Below are 15,713 nucleotides of genomic sequence, written 5' to 3' on the forward strand. Positions count from 1 at the left end.
GCTGCCCTGTGCTAGCTCTGGTCTGCTCTGGGCTTGGAGGAAGGGGACACGGATAGTGAACCCCCCCATCTCCCATTCTCAGCTGCCCCCAATGGAGGGTCTGGTCAATCGTGGGAAAAGAGCCCCCCAGCCACTGCCTGACGAAGGGGAATGGATCAGCATTGCAGGTGGAGGCAAGAGAGAGGCTAGCCAAGCAGCTGGCACCCAGCAAAGGCACACTTTTTCTTTTATTTTTGGACATTTTTTTCCTCTATTTGTTTATTTGGTTGAGTCGGGTCTTCGTGGCAGCACGCAGAATCTTTGTGGCGCCTCACGGACTCTGTCTTTGCAGCACTCAGATTTAGTTGCTCTGAAGCACATTGGATTCTAGTTCCCCTACCAGGGATCAAGCCAGGAAGTCCCAAGGAAAGCTTCTTTAGAGAGGGCTTAGAGGATGCGAGCCCCAGGGCCCTTAAGGGGACAACAATGGTCTAGTAAATTCAGGTGAGTTACATTTCTGCCCTAGATTGGACTAACATTTTTGATCAGGCCTCCCCCACCCCCACCCCCCCATTTTGTTTCAGGCAGGATTAATTCAGCCTCCTCCCTGTATCACGCTACCTTATCCCGAGTTCACTGAAGAGGTTATCCCACACGATCAGGGCCCAGCTTCCTAACCAGATGTCTTGAGGGTGGGAACTCAGCTTGAGTCATCTTTCTATCCCAAACAAACTTCAACACATGCAGGCAACTCATTCATTCCAGGCCTGTATCTCTGAGAACAGATAACCAGGAAGGTTTTTCATGAGGAAAGCTTTGAGTGGCTCAGAGAAAACAGCATGCAGAAAAAGGAAGCGGAGGATAAGTCCCCAACCCTGTCTCTACCGCTCATCCATCACCTTTCTGGATGCAAAGAGAGATCAAAAGGGATGACCAGCAGGATAGGACAGCATTTTGCAAATGTTTCCTCCCCGTGCCTCATTCCCACCTGTGAGGAATCACTGCCTCATTAAATGTCATTTGGCCTCAATTCAGCCTCAGAAAGTGGCTGTTGCAGTGGAATTCCTTTCCGGACTTAGAGTGTCTCCGCTGAGCAAAAAAAAACAGAAAGAAAGAAATGACAGGAGAGCTGTGTGACCCAGGACTGAGGCGTCCCCTGCTCTCCTCTCTGAGCAGTTCCCTGGCCTGGGAACAGGAGGGCCGGGTGGCAGACCTGCCCGTGGGCCGTGGCTCTGTGATGACCCTTCCTAGGAATGCAGGCCTGCCCCTGCACCCGCCCTGCGGAGGGCTCCTGCTGGGGGGAGGGGGCCGTCCCCTTCTCCCTTGCTCCATTTGCAATCACTATTTATTTATCTTTGGAAGTTGAAGGAACCAGAGCCTGCAACTGGGAGAGGCTTGTGGAGCCAGAAGAAGTCCGTGTCTGGGCTCAGCGTCTGCCGCCCACACAAGGGAAAGAAACCCTTCCCAGGAAAGGGGGTGGGTGGGGGGAACCGGGCTGAAAGGCTACCGTGCTGGAAAAGGTACCACACATACCCGCCGGACCCAAGAAGGCGGCAGTCATCAGAGAGACCACTTTGGTGGCCCAATGGAGGAGGGGGAAAGGGGGCTCGCCTCAGGGGTCCCCCAAACCCCAGCAGCCTGCATCTCCACCGCAAAGGTGCTATTAAGTGGCAGAAAAGGCCGCCTTCGTGGGGAAACTGAGGAACTAGGCACACTGGGCCACACCTCACTCTACCCTCTGTCCCCAGCCGTGTTCCTAGCCTGCATTCCAGCCCATCTAAGACCTACTGAGAGTTTTCATAGCCACCGGAGTGGCCCCCGCCCACTCACTCATTCTCAGGCCAAAACTTACAGTCATAAACTAGGGGGTGGAAGGGCCCCTTTGGACTGCGGAGATTTGACATCCCAGAATGTTAGGGACTGTGTCCTTAGTCAGAGCCGCCCAGACTGGGCCCTCCTGACTCACTGCAGCGCTCTTCTCACAGCCAGTGGGAATCCCTGCTTTTGCCTTCTCAGTTCTGCTCATTCCCACCCACCCACGCCCCCTACACACGCGCCTGCTCGTGTGGATGTGGAAAAGATAGGCCCCTAGATCAGATCTGTCTCGGCCTTTGACCCTTCCTGGCCCAAAGACATGCAGCCCCCGCTGGGCGAGGTCACCCGGAGGGTCCGAGAGCCTCCTTCGTCGCCAGCTCGTTTATATCCTGCACTGACTGGAGCAGGGCTGCGAGAGTGAGCGCCGGGCTTCTAGCCTGGCCCACCAGGTCAGGGGTCAGGGGAAGCCGAGCCTCAGCAACCCCAAAGAGGGGTACAAAGTTCATTCCCACCCAGGGACATCTCTGGTCAAGCCCGCGGGTCGATGAAAGCCCCAGAAGCGTCGGGGTGCAGGCTGGACGGGCAAGAGTGAGGCAGGATTCCGTGGGAAGTGCTAGCGGTTGGCTGGGGTTGTGGAGAGGAAGAACCTCGGCTCCGGGGAGAGGGGCGGCCGGGAAACGTCCAGGGGTCAGGGCGGGCGCGGAGGACGCGCGGTGCCTCCCGCCGGCGGGCCGGCTGCGACTTGGAGGAGGGAAGCGGCCTGGCCGCGCATCGGGAGGCGCTAGGGCCTCGCGGACGGACGAGCTGGCAGGAGGCGCCCTCTCCGGAGGGCGGGCGGGGACTGGAGGCGGCGGCAGCGGCGCCGCGCCGAGCTGCCTCCATCCATGGCACGGAGAGGCGGCGGCAGCGGCGGCGGCGGCAGGAGCCCGGCGCGATCCGCTAGGTCCCAGCCCCGCGCAGAGCGAGCAGGCGACGCGGAGGGGCCCGGCCTCATCCAGCCCGGGCGCACGGCGCCGAAAGTCGGGCCGCGCCGCCGGGAGCCGCCAGCGCCTCGCTGACAGCCGCGCCCGCGTCCTCCCCGCCGGGGCGCTCGCCGGACATGCCCCCGGGGCGCGGCGGCGGGGACCCCGGGGCTCGCCTCCGCCCAGGGCCCCCCGCCCCGCCCTCGGGCGCCCCGGGCCCCCGCTGAGCACGCCTCCCGCCCGCCCGGATCCCTCCGGCCGGCGCGCAGACGGGCCCTGGCGCTGTGGGTCCCCGCGGGGAGATGGGCTGATGGGCGCCGCGGGACGCAGGATGCGGGGGGTGCCCGCGCGCCTGCTGCTGCCGCTGCTGCTGCCGTGGCTGCTGCTTTTGACGCCCGAGACTCGGGGCGCGCCCGGCTGCCCGGTCCCCATCCGCAGCTGCAAGTGCTCGGGGGAGCGGCCCAAGGGGCTCAGCGGCGGCGCCCCCAACCCGGCACGCAGGAGGGTGGCGTGCGGCGGCGGGGACCTCCCGGAGCCTCCCGATCCCGGCCTTCTGCCGAACAGCACCGTTACCCTGTGAGTACCCTATTCGGCCCGGCCGGGCCCCAGTCCCGACGAGGGCACGACAGGAGACCAGACGGGAGGGCTGGGGAATGGGGGACAGAGACGATGCCACCACTTCAGAGACTTCGGGCCTGAGTCCAGAAGCCGAGAAGGGAGGCTTGGGAGAAGCAGGGGAAAGATCAGGGCTCCAGGCGTGGAAGGAGAGAGGAAGGAGCACTGGGGACGGATGCGCCCCAAAGAGAGGCACCAAGGGGCGCCCACTCACCTGTACAGGTGAAGGGGAACGCGCGCTGCCGGGACGCCCAGACCCCTTGGCTTTCTAGCCCGGGCTGGTGTTGCGGACTTTGGGGACCTGAGATGGGTGGGATGGGAGGAAGGCTCAGCGGAGATCGACGCCTGCGGCCCAGTAGGTGCCTGTGGTCGTCACCACCGCGGACGCGTCCCTGGCCGCACTGGGGGAGTTTCCCGGGTTCAGCCCGCCGGCCTGGATCCTCCAGATGGGGGCGCCCCATCCGACCCCGGGGCCTGCCAGCCCCGCTTGCAGCCCGTCTCTCTAGCTCAGACAGCAGGGTGGGTTCGGAAAAATGTCTATCCTTGGGGTGCAGGCGCTTCTGATGTGAACGAGACCCCCCGGCGTCCCAATTCCTCTTGGGCCCCTGTCCCGCCGCGCGCATCTGTGAATTGACCTGTGCTCCTAGTCCTGCATCCCTTCCTCCTCCCTTCCTCCTCGGATGTGAAGACGAACTTTGGCCGTTTCTCGATTGACTTCTTCGCGCAGATTGCAGAGAAGGAAACCTGGCGGAGGGGAAGGAGGCTGCCTCCCAACCTCCCTCCGTCATCCCGTCGTTCCCTTCTCAGCCCGGGCCTTATTAAGCCCTCATTGGCAACCGGCTCTGCCCGCTGCGCCACAGCCCGACCCCCAGCCTCCCCAATGAGGGTCCGAGATCCCGCCAGCCCGCAGGAGAATTACGGACCGCTCCCCACCGCAGCGATTTCCTGCGCGGACCACGTGCTCGGAGCCCCACGCATGCCGTGGAGTGGGGGGCCCGGCCCTGGCGGCGGCCCCTTCCTGTCCTGTCCTAGACCCAGCCTCCAAGCCGCTTCCCCTTCCCTGTCCTCCTGACCCCGGTGGCGACCGTTTCCCCACCACCCCTTGCCCCGGAGTTGGAGCTGGCTCAGGGTCTATCCGATTGTGTCCAGAACAATACAGTAACGACTCTGGTTGGGTGAGTTCAGAGGCTGTGCGCTTCCTGACAGGACACGACTGGTCAGCCTCTGACGTTGGCCGCCTGGCCTGCATTCTCCCCAGCCTGGGGTGGGTGTGTGCCTGTGTGTATTAGTGGGGTGGAAGCCGTGTCCCTCTGCTCTCTCCCGGGTTCCCGCCGCCTAGGGGACAGGGCCATGGCCTGGGAAGACAGCTGTGGCATCTGATTCCCATCCCCCTGAGAGTCCACTGGTGTGGAAGTGTCCAGACAGGCCTGGGCATTCCCCAGCCCACTCAGTTCTGGAGGAGAAAAATGCTTGCTGTGTGGAATGATTGGGCCAGTGTGTCTGTGTGAGTCCCTGCTGGGCAATGAGAATTGAGCTCCAAGAGGGGTGTGTGTGTGTGTGTGTGTGTGTGTGCGCCCTGGATCTTTCAGCCCTGCTCACACACATATGCTGAGATTAGGACATCCTAACGTACTGACGACGGCAGAAAGAAGGGGAAAAACATTAAAGGTGGTTTTGCAGTACATCTTAGAATGATTTGGCAACTAATGCTTTCCAGCCACAGCTAATTCCCATGGATGCCACTCCAAGGAGACAGAGTGGGGTGAGAAGATACATTCTCAGCAAGAGAGACGCTGGGTGAAAAGATATGAGGACAGGGTGGCAGCCAACAGGACCCCTAGCTCACCTTCCCGTCCTTAACCATCCCCAGAGGAAGGGCCGCCCCCCTTTTGTTCCAGGCCACTGACCTACCTGGCCCAAGATACCTTCCAAAGAACAGCCCTCCACCCCTCAGCCTGGCCAGACATCTCAGCAGGGACAACAGACAGGGCAGGCCAAGCTGGAGCAACCCCCTGAGAGCCCGCTGGCCCGTCAGCCCGCCCCGGGGTGAGACTGGGACCTGCCATGGACATTTGCTTCAGAGACCACCCAACAGACTCCACCTAATCCAGATCCAGACTGCAACCCGTCCCCCAAGCTGGCTTCTAAAGGGAAAGAGCCCACATTCTCCTTCAGCAGAAGCTGTGCACGGATTCTCTTCTGGGGGCTCAGTCCCCCCAGTAAACCCATCCCTAGCCAGCATGCATCTCGAGGGAAGAAGGGCTGGGAAGGGGCTTCGGCCACTCCAGTCTGGCTGCAAATGGAGACTGAGAGTGTGGAAACCACACCCTTCCAAACACTTCCCTCCTTTATTATTATTTTTTCCCCCAAAATTTCTCCTTTCCCCATTCTGCCCATGACCTAGGGCAAACAATGGACGCGGGCCAGTAGCTTTTGCATTATAGCTTTCCCCTCTCTCCTCCTGTTTTCCTCCAGAATGGGCCGCCAGCTGTCAGTCCCCTCCATGCACCACCCTGCCCATGTGGGTCCTGGGTGGGCAGGGGGAAAGTCAGGCCTCCACCTTGGGAAGTCTGGCAGGCTCTCCAGGCAGAGAAAGTGCTAGATAAGGTGCCCGTCTGCAGCCAGCCTCCAGGCTGATCAGGGGCAACCCTGTCAACAGAGCCGCTCACCTCAGGGAAAACCCTTCCGCTCCCACCCTGTTATCTGCAGTCCCGCCTTCTGTTTTGCAGGCCCCTCTCTCCACCCTTGGCTTTTTTTTTTTTTTTTTCTTTCCTCTAATGGATTTTCATTCGAAGTTTTTCCAGGAAAGTAGAACTCTTGGCTTTCTTCCTGATCTGTCTGCCCACCCCACCCCCTAGTCTCCCAGCTGGTCCAGGGGGCAGCTGTGGGCATGTCCCTGCCACCCTACCCCCTCCCCAGCCCAGAGCAGGAGCCTTTATGGGCCTCCCTTGAGGGGCAAGTTCTCATGGGGGAGAGTGGCTTATCACAGGCAGGGGATGAAGACACAGACCACTGTGAGCCCCCCACTCACCCCTGAGCAGCAGCTGATGGGCCTGTCCTCTGATCCTGGGCTCTAGGAGTTACAGAGATGGGGACAGTGGAGAGGGGATATTCAGGGATTCCACAAAGAGACTGACAATGGGTAACTCTAGAAGGAAATCTCCCCTGAGGACCTCCCAGGACCTCTGAGCAGGCCCTCAGAGGATACCGGGCAGTGTCATAAGTTTCTGGGCCCCCTGGGCCAAAAAGGGCCTTAGAGACCAGCGGGTCCAGCCTCTACATGAATATCTGACAGCTGAGCAAACTGAGGGCAGATAGGGAGAAGGCCACGTCTTGCTCCAGAGCCGCACAGCTTAGCTGACTGATGCCAGCGTCAGGATTAGCTGGTGGGGTTCCCCTCGTGTTCCTCTCAGGTAAGAGAGTCAGTGTTCACCTGGCTGGACTTGGGAGCCAATGGACACAAAGGCTGATTTAGAAAACCCGGTTCCTTCCCAGCAGGACCCAGGCCCCTTTGACCTGGGAACATTCCAAGGCTGGGTGGGGATGGGAGGCAGGCATGGATGAACCCTCATCCACTCAGTCTGGGGGGCTGCCCACGACATAGGCTGCCCCCACAGGAGAGAAGGAGCTTGGGCCCTTTGCTGTGAGTTTGGTGGTCTTCAGAGCACCATGGGGGAGGGAGGCCCCTTCCCAGCCCTCCCCCCACTCCCCTTGTGCCCTCCCTTCAGCGTTCCTCGCCCCAGCTGTGGGGTCCAGTTGGGGGAGCTGGGGGCAAAGTGTGCCAACGGCCTGCAAGGAGGGGAGGGGAGAGATGCCGACTGAAGGGGCGGGCCCACGCAGCCTCCCCACCCCCTTCCCTTCCACCCTCTTTCCCCCATATGGTTCTCATAAGGTCTGGGCTCAGAGACAGCAGCCAGAGGAAGTGGCTGTGTACAGAGAGCTTTTGTGCGGGAGAGGAGGGGGAGGGGGAGGGAGAGAGGAGAAAGGAGGGAAGGAAGGAAAAGAGGGAAGAGGCCGGGGACTCCAGCACACTCTTCCCCTCAGCGGGGCTCTGGGACCCCCCGCTTGTCTGAAGTGAGGAGCCCTGAAGAAATCCACGTGCCTCCCTGACTCCCCCGACCACCTCCTGGCGTTGCTGGAGGCCACCAGAGCCCAGGTTCCTGGACTCATCAGCCCTTCCTGGAGGTGTTAGGAACCCTGCCCATAGGTGCAGGACCCAGGGTTTCATCTCAGAAGCTCTAGGCAGACAGCAGAGCCCTCCATGCTTCCCTGGGTTGAGTCCTTCTTGCACCCGAGACAGTGGACCTAAAATTCAACCCCCATTCATCCCGAGTCGGGCCAGGACCCAGAATGGGTTATTTGCAGAATTATTCAGAACCCATGCAAGAACCCAGCCACTCCTGACCCCCCAAGGAAGTCTGTTTTTGCTACTACAGCTCACCCCTCTGGGCTGGGCTTTGGGGGAGTGGGGAGTGGGCTGGGATGCAATCTTCAGTCCCGGTAAGTCTGAGAATTTCCCGCAAAGGCACAGGCAAACCAGTGTAATTTGAACCTCACCATAAATTGACCCTTAAATTTGGGGTCATGTGTTTAAAGGGAGCGAGTGTTCCTAAGTTTATGCCACATGGGAGTCATTGGGGTAAGAACTCTTTCCTGAAGGAGAAAAAGTTCCAGCCACCTCTGAGTTGATCTCCATCCTTCCATTCTGGCAAGCATGTCATCCCCAAAGCCCAGAGAGGGGAGGCGAGTTCCCCAAGGCCACACAGCATGGACTAAGACCCCTCCTTCACTCCCCCATTCCACCCTCCGCTCCCCACCCCGAGGTAGAGCCTTGGCCTCCAGGGGCCCAGACGGAGAGCAGGGGAGGGGAGGGGAGGGAAATGGCCCTGGGCTGGGGAACCAGAAGGAAAATCCGGTTGACGGCTAAGACGGGGCTGTTCAGAGGGGCTGTTTATTTTCATTCCCCCAGCCCAGCCGCTCTGTTCTATTTAGAGCTCAGACACTGACAGGACAAAGCTGCCTCCTCCCCTTCCTCCCTCCTCCTCCTCCTCGGGGTGGGGGTGGGGGGCCCATCCTTCCCAAACTCCAGAACATTCCTTTGCTTTTAGGACTGGGTGATGGGGGTGGGGGAGCAGAGACGCTGCGGAGTGTAGCTAACGCCCGGCGGCCTCCCAGGACCCCGCTTTCCCAGCCCTGGGAGTGGGGAGAGACCGGCTGGGGGAGACGGGTGTGCAAGATGGATGGGGCCAGGTGAGGGGCAGGGGACAGTCTGTCACGGTGGAGCAGGGAACCGGCTGGAGGGAGCAGCCCGGGAGGCAGTTCCAGCCTGAGCTCGAAGGCCCAGACGTCTCCCAGCTGGAAAGCAAAGAGGAGGTCGAGAGCCCCCACCTCCCGCTTCTCTCCCTCCCGCTCCGCCCCCCCCCCCCCCCCCGCCCCCAGGGCGCTTCGCCTGCTGGGAGTTGTGTGTTGGAGCAGAAATTCTAGATTTCAGGAGACTCAGGGTGGGAAAAGCCATCACACTAAGGAGTGGGCTTTTCCAGTCCAAACCCTTCTTTTCCTAAGAAGGCACCCCATTGCGGCTGACCTGCCCAAGGTCACCCAACTCCCAGCCAGATCCCTTGACTCCAGCTCCTGGTCAACCCCCTGTTCCCACACTGACCAATCAGAGCCGTCCTCCCTGGGGACCGGGCAGGGAGATAATCAATCCGCTTCCTCCACGTGGATAGTGAGCAAGGAAGAGAGGCCTCCCCCCACACACTGATACACGTGTGCTTAGGGGACCACTGTGCAACATCACTGCACAGAAGACTTGGTGGGGAAGTGGAGGCAAAGAGGAAACTGCCTCCTGACTTGGGAAAACTGGGGGTTCATGGACCATCCCCACTTCCCCTGGAGCTGTACCCCACCAGACTCCCGCGCACCCACCCAGTCCGGCAGTTGCCTGTGTTGTGTGTCTTGCCTCCACTGCCAGGAGGCCATAGAGAGCTGGTCTCTTCCCTCAGGGGGCCTTGCAGTCTCTTGGTGGAGGCTGGATACAGGCTCACAAAGAAGGAAGGAAGGGGAGCCTCCAAGTTCCCAAGAAAAATCTCGAGTGGAAGGATTAAAGGACTAATTTATGCTTAGGTGTAAAAGATTGATAACAGATCCTTTCAGGTTTATTTGTATTTAAAAAAGAAAAAAACACTTTCTTTGCCTAAAAGTCTGAGTCCCCAGTGGTGAGATTTTAGGCCGTGTCTGCAGGAAGTGTGACTGGGAGTAAGTTACCAGCTTCCTGAAACCAGGTGGACACAGCTACACAAATAGTCCACCCTGTCTGACACACGTTCTTCCACCTTGCCTGAGTGGGAAATGGTAGACACCAGGTTTCATTTGTGTTTGCAGTGCTGGTGTGTTCCCCAGGGCCCAGCACACAGTAAGTGTCCATGTAGGATTGAATAATGAGTGAGTGGATGCCCAGGGGTGAATGCTCACAACAGACTCAATTCCAGTGCTGGGGGCTCCCACATCCCAGTCAAGGCATATCAACTACCCACCATGAACAGCTGCAGGTTCGCCTTCTCCAGTTTCTTGGTTTCTGCCTGCTGATCGCCCAGATGCAGTGCCCCTGCAGAGAGGGCAGGTTAGAGAAGAGGACCGCGGGAAGGCCCCGTGTGTAGGAGCCATTGCAAGGCAATTTTCCCTCTTTACCTTGACCTCAGGCCCTGCCTGCACAGCTCAGCTTCAAGGCTGAGGTCAGAGGCTGTCTCAGGACATGGCCCTCTAAAGCCTGGGGAGAAGAGGCCCCACCTGGGTAACCTCCTAACCAGTAGGTGTTCAGGGCTGACCGGACAGTCTTCCAGCCAAGGGAAGGATGGCAGGAGGTCTGGGAGTGCTGTGTCCTCTCCAGCATTTCTGTGCCCCGCAGTCAGGCTCAGTGGACATGGGCACAGCCTTTAGGCAAAGGTGTGTGTTAGAGCCAGGCCCGTGGACCAGAGGCAGTCTCACGTTTGGAGGCCCCATTGTCCTAACAGTCATGCTAAACTGCACCCACATCCTTCATGAAACTGAACGATGATTGCTAATTGGCAATAATATGACATTTAGTAGTTCTGTAGTTAAACTTTCATTAATTTACACTTGCAGCATCTATATTCAGTAGTGATTTTTTTTTTTTTTGGTTTCAGATGCCCTTGTGGGCCTGGAAATGCTCCAAGGCCCTGGGTACTGTGCCCACAGGAGGGGGCTTAGGGGAGAACAGTCTCACATTGATGGTTATGAGCCTGGGGCTCTTCTTGCGTCAGCAAGGAGACCACCCTGCTCCCCACACTGACAGTCTCCCAAAGACACAGCCAAGGTGCCAGCAGCAGGTGTTGGCGACAGGGCCCTCCCAGCCCAGAGGACCCTGGCAGCAGCCTGCATTCCAGGCTCAGGATTCCTGGAGAGCGTGGGGCCCTGGCATGTGTGTGTCTGCTGGGTCGGGTGGGGGCTGGGAGAGCGACACGTGTGACTCTTCCAGCACGTGTGAGGCCCTTCGGTGCAGGCATGCGCTGGCCCCACGCCCCACTGAGCAGGTCCTGCGGGACCCCTACAAGGGTCATCTTGGACATCAGGCCGGGATCTGGCGAGTTCTTGCGGCTGCCTGGAGGCCACAGGGCCCCAGCCGATGCCAGCCACTCGCTCCTGTGGCCTCCAGCCTCGTTAGCAGTAACGCTGCTTGCTCCTCTTCCCTAAAATAGGACCCGGGCGCGAACAGAATTCTGGAATGGACGCTATGCGTCCCCTCTCCTTGGCCAGGTTTCAAATTCTGGAGTAGAGAACAGGGGCCTCCAGAGACTGCCCACCCCCCGCCACCCTTCCTGTGAAAATGTGACCCTGGGTGGTAGTCGGAGGCGGGGGGAGGGAGGAAGATGTTGAGGATGCTGGGCTGGGCCAGCTGGACAGGCAAGTGGCATGGTTGGGAAGAAAACCCACCTGGTGGGCACACTGTGCTGGGGCTGGGAAGGCTGCTGCTGCTGAGGCTCTCGGGAGAGAAGGGTGGCTGAGGGTATTAGGAAGAAGGGGTCAAGACTGCACCGTGTCTGCTACTCTGGACAGAAGCTTGGGGCCGCCCTGCCTGTTTGCCTCCCATGGGAGCCGAGTGTGGTGGGAACATTTTGCTTCCTAATGGATGAGACTGTGTGTGTGTGTGTGTGTTTCATTTACCCCCATGAGCAGCCTTGTGATTGCCAGCTTCCTACCTCCCCCAAACGCTGTCCCAAATTCCTGGCCAGACACACAAGGGGCACCTCCAAAGAACTGAACCCGCAGGCACCATTATTTCAGTCCCCACACTCTGGGACAGAAATAAAATCTCCTCAGCCCAGTCTAGGTTGTTAAGACCAAAAGATCCAGTTTTGGGTACTTGGGGGCTAAACCATAATGGTATCGGTGACATCTTTCCAAGAACTGGAGACGTGGCAAGAAGGGGTCCATTGGAGGGGGAAGATGCAGTGATGTTGGCCTGGGGTCCCCACTTCTGTGAGTGGCTTAGAGGGTAGGGGATCGGGAGAGCATGTTCTCAAACACAAGAGGAAAAAAAAAATCTCATTTCAAGACTCTCTGGGCTGGGAGTTTGCACTGGGGCCGGCAGCTGCGTGGGCTGCAGCCGACCCCTCTCCCACGCCGCTGTGCCCTCTCCTCCCCAGCCCACAGAGCCCGCTTCAGAGCGGGGCAGGAGCCAGGAAGGAGCTCTCCTAGACCAAAGGCTCAGCCTCACCTGCCTCGGGTGCTGGGCCCCATCCTTTGCGCTGCTCCCAGGCCCCATGCACACAGACACACACAGACACACAAACATACACACACATACACACACAGCACCCTGGCTGCCTCGGGATCTCCCCGGCAGCCTAGACTTCCTCATGGGGGGCACTGCTGGCTACAAGCAGACTAGATCAGGGATGAGGGTTAAGGTCGCCAGCCCCATGTGACATCCGAGTACTTGCAGTGTGGCTGGTCTAAATTAAGTTGTGCTGGAAGAGGACAGTGCACACCAGATTCCAAGATAGCACAAAAAGAAGGAACATAGCTCATTCATAATTTTTGTTATGTATATAATTTATATTGTGCATTTATCATATATAAGCATATATATGTAATGTTTCTATTTATAATATAATTATATATTTATAATACATAATAACATATGTATTACATGTTAAAATGATAACATTTTGGATATACTGGGATAAGGTCTATTATTAACTTAATTTTTAACTTCTAAAAAGTGTGGCTGCTAGAACATTCTGAATTACATATGCAGCTGGCTTTGTATTTCTGTTGAGTGACTCTGGGTTAAATTTGGGGTATATGAAAGGTGTTCAAGGGTTAAAGGCTAAAGAGTCTGGGGAATGTGGGGTACCTACTCCCCAACACTACCTCTAGACGTGTCTGGATGGGGTTCTCCAATTACGATCCTGAGTTTTAATATCAGGGATTTGGGAGTTGGAGACTTTAATTTTCTGTTTTCAATTCAGCGATCTGTAAACAAAAATCTTTTAATGATAATTTTGAGATAATTTTTTCTTAGAAGGTATTTATTTTCATTCCTGAGGTCAGTGTTTCTCAAACTGGGATCCACAGATATATTTGCAGGAGATAAACCAGCTTTCCCCTCCCTTTAACAGGTCCATACGCCACTCAAGTTTGGCAGTGTTCTTAGGCTTCCCCCTTGGTGCTCTGGGCTGTGATAACCTGGCTCCCCCATTCCTCTGTCCTTCCATACCCCTGACCCCTCTCTGTGCCCCCCACCCCCATCAGCATCCTAATCTGTCTTCCTCCCAAGACCCAGGCACGAGTCATCTCTGGAGAGACCTTGGGGTAGGGGAGGCTGAAACAGATGCCCTTTCTCACCCTTCCTCCTGGTATTTCAGGATCTTTCCCCCACATAAGGATACTGAGGGTCCTCTCACCTTTTTTTTGACAATTAATGCAACCTCTGAGCCTCAGGCCCTGAGGCTGTATGAAGAAATGAGGTGCAATTGACGAGGGGCAGGTTTGGATTTAAAACTCACACCATCAGGAGCCTGTCACCACCAAGGGGGCAACCTCAGCCCCACCAGACCCTTAGAGCTGTAAGAACTGACAATATTATTTACAATCAGCCACCATAGGTAATGGGAAACAAAACTGTCCTCGGGAAGATCGCCTGGAGGAGGAAATGGCAACCCACTCCAGTATTCTTGCCTGGAAAATCCCATGGACAGAGAAGCCTGGTGGGCTACAGTCCGTGGAATCGCAAAGAGTTGGACACGCCTTGGTGACTAAATGGAACAAGAACAAAACGCATAAAATGAGAATAAAGGGGTTCAAGAAAGTTCTAAGTATTCATATGATGACTACTGTGATGTGCTTTTTGAAATATCAAGGGGCGTGTGTGTGTGTGTGTGTGTGTGTGTGTGTGAAGCACTTTGGAAACAGCACTTCCCCGGAACCTGTGCACACAGTCACTGTGGATGATGAGGTGGAGAGACAGTGAGGTGGGGTCCAGGAGGGGAGGAGGGGCCTCTCTGCAGAGCGGAGAAAGCGCAGAAGGAGATGAGCTGTCCACCTCTTTCCCTTGACCCACAAAGCCCTTCCCGTCCGTGCCTCCATCTGGCCACGGTCTGTCCTCCACGTGCCCCTTGAACTTAGAGTAGCGCAGGTGTCTGGGGTCCTCTCACTGTTGGGCTGGTGAGTGCACCCACCCACTTCCAGGAGGCTTTGCACAGAGCTCCGACAGCCCCTCTCATGCCCAGTCCCTGCCCCCTGCCCTCTCTCTTACTGTCCAGCCCTGAGGCTGCCCATTGGCAAGGAGGCTAGAGGCCTGCCCCTCTGGCCTTCCCAGGTCTGCTCTCCACCACGCTGAGCAAAGATGGGAAACCCTTTGCAAGAGCTTGAGCTGAGAGGCTCATTAAAGCCTTTTTTTTTTTTTTTTTTTGGTCTCACATGGCATGTAGGATCTTAGTTCCCCGACCAGGGATCGAACCCACGCCCCCTATAGTGGAAGCGCGAGTCTTAAACTCTGGACCACCAGGGAAGTCCCTCATTAAAGCTTTTTAATAAGCAATTAACTCAAGGGATGAGCCCTTTGACTGGTCTGGATCTCTCTCCTCCCAGCGGGGAGCCTGGCAGAGAAAGACTGAGTGGGTGGGCAGAGTGGGTTCCGTCAGGAGCTTGGGGCCCCCTTTCCGCCTCCTGCCAGTACAAACGAATAAATAAACAAAGACTCAGAGGCAGAGCCTGAGGCTTGGGCTCCCTGGGGGGGCCCAGGACTCCATCAGTTTCTGGTCAAGGTTGTAGATAGGGACACATGGGCACTCTGTTCCTCTGAGATGGGGGCCTTTGAGGGCAGGGAAGGAGGGGTCACCTTCTGGTGAGGCCCTGAGCTCCCAGAGTGATGAAGACCCCAAGGAAGGGCAATCCCTTCCACTTGCCCCCACACCTACTGGGTTTCTTGTTCTACTTGCTAGACCCTTCAATCCCCATCACTGTCCTCAGGTCAAGGCTGATAGCTTGAGCAAGACAGAGCTATGGGGCTGGGTATGGGGGGAAGAAAGGGCGGGCTGTGGGCGTGGCCCTGTGATTCCCAGGTAGAAACGGGGTGGCGTGCCTGCTTATATGGAGCCCAAGTCAGATCCAGGCGTGGGATCCCGGGCAGGTTGACACGGCCGAGCTGGGGCTCAGGGGGCTGACTATATTCTGCCTGAGCTATTGGCTGGCTCCTCCCCATGGTCTCCTGGAGCCCAGGGTGGGGCTGCTCCTTGCACAACCTCAAGGGGCGCCACTTACATGGAAGGCAAGTGTTCTTCTCCCATCTGTGTTCTCCCCGGTCCTCCAGGCTCTTGAGCAACAACAAGATCACCGGCCTCCGGAGCAGAGCCTTCCTGGGACTGTCCCTGCTGGAGAAATTGTAAGTGCTTGGGCAGGGTGGGCCGGGGAGGATGAGGGTTGCTAACTGCTGAGGGGCACCGTGACCCAGAACCTGCTGGCGGAGCAGGGCCCACAGTCAGACTTGACCACCAAGCGGAGGGGCTGGTCTGGGAAAGAGAGACCCGCTCCCTCCCCAGGGACAGCAGAGAGGCCTGAGGACACCTCGCTGGTCCAGGCAGGGGTGGGGCTGTGGGAAGCTCATTAACGCTCTTTAATGAGCAATTAGCTCCAAGGGCTGAGCCCCTTAACTGGCCAGAAGCCACCGCCCCCCCCAGCTGGGGGCCCAGCAGACCCAGCCGAGGGAGGGTTTAGTGTGACTGGGGCCTCTTTCCTGCTTCCCTAAACACAAGCAATAACCAAGCTCCCAGGGGCCAGAGTCCCGGCCAAGGGTGGGGACAGCGGGTCACATCCAATTCT

The 15,713-nt window shown here is 57.8% G+C and overlaps 1 protein-coding gene across 1 annotated transcript in view; it reads left to right on the forward strand.

The window, feature by feature from the left end:
• Positions 1-2,663: 2,663 nt before the first annotated feature.
• ADGRA2 (adhesion G protein-coupled receptor A2) overlaps positions 2,664-15,713 on the forward strand; it is a 36,473-nt gene continuing 23,423 nt past the window's right edge. The window contains exons 1-2 of the mRNA XM_027962706.2: positions 2,664-3,332; positions 15,205-15,276. Of these exons, the coding sequence (XP_027818507.2) occupies positions 3,067-3,332; positions 15,205-15,276 (338 nt within the window). The 5' untranslated portion in view covers positions 2,664-3,066. The remainder of the gene's footprint in view (positions 3,333-15,204; positions 15,277-15,713) is intronic.

This window comes from Ovis aries, chromosome 26, assembly GCF_016772045.2.
Source record: "Ovis aries strain OAR_USU_Benz2616 breed Rambouillet chromosome 26, ARS-UI_Ramb_v3.0, whole genome shotgun sequence".
Taxonomy (NCBI): domain Eukaryota; kingdom Metazoa; phylum Chordata; class Mammalia; order Artiodactyla; family Bovidae; genus Ovis; species Ovis aries.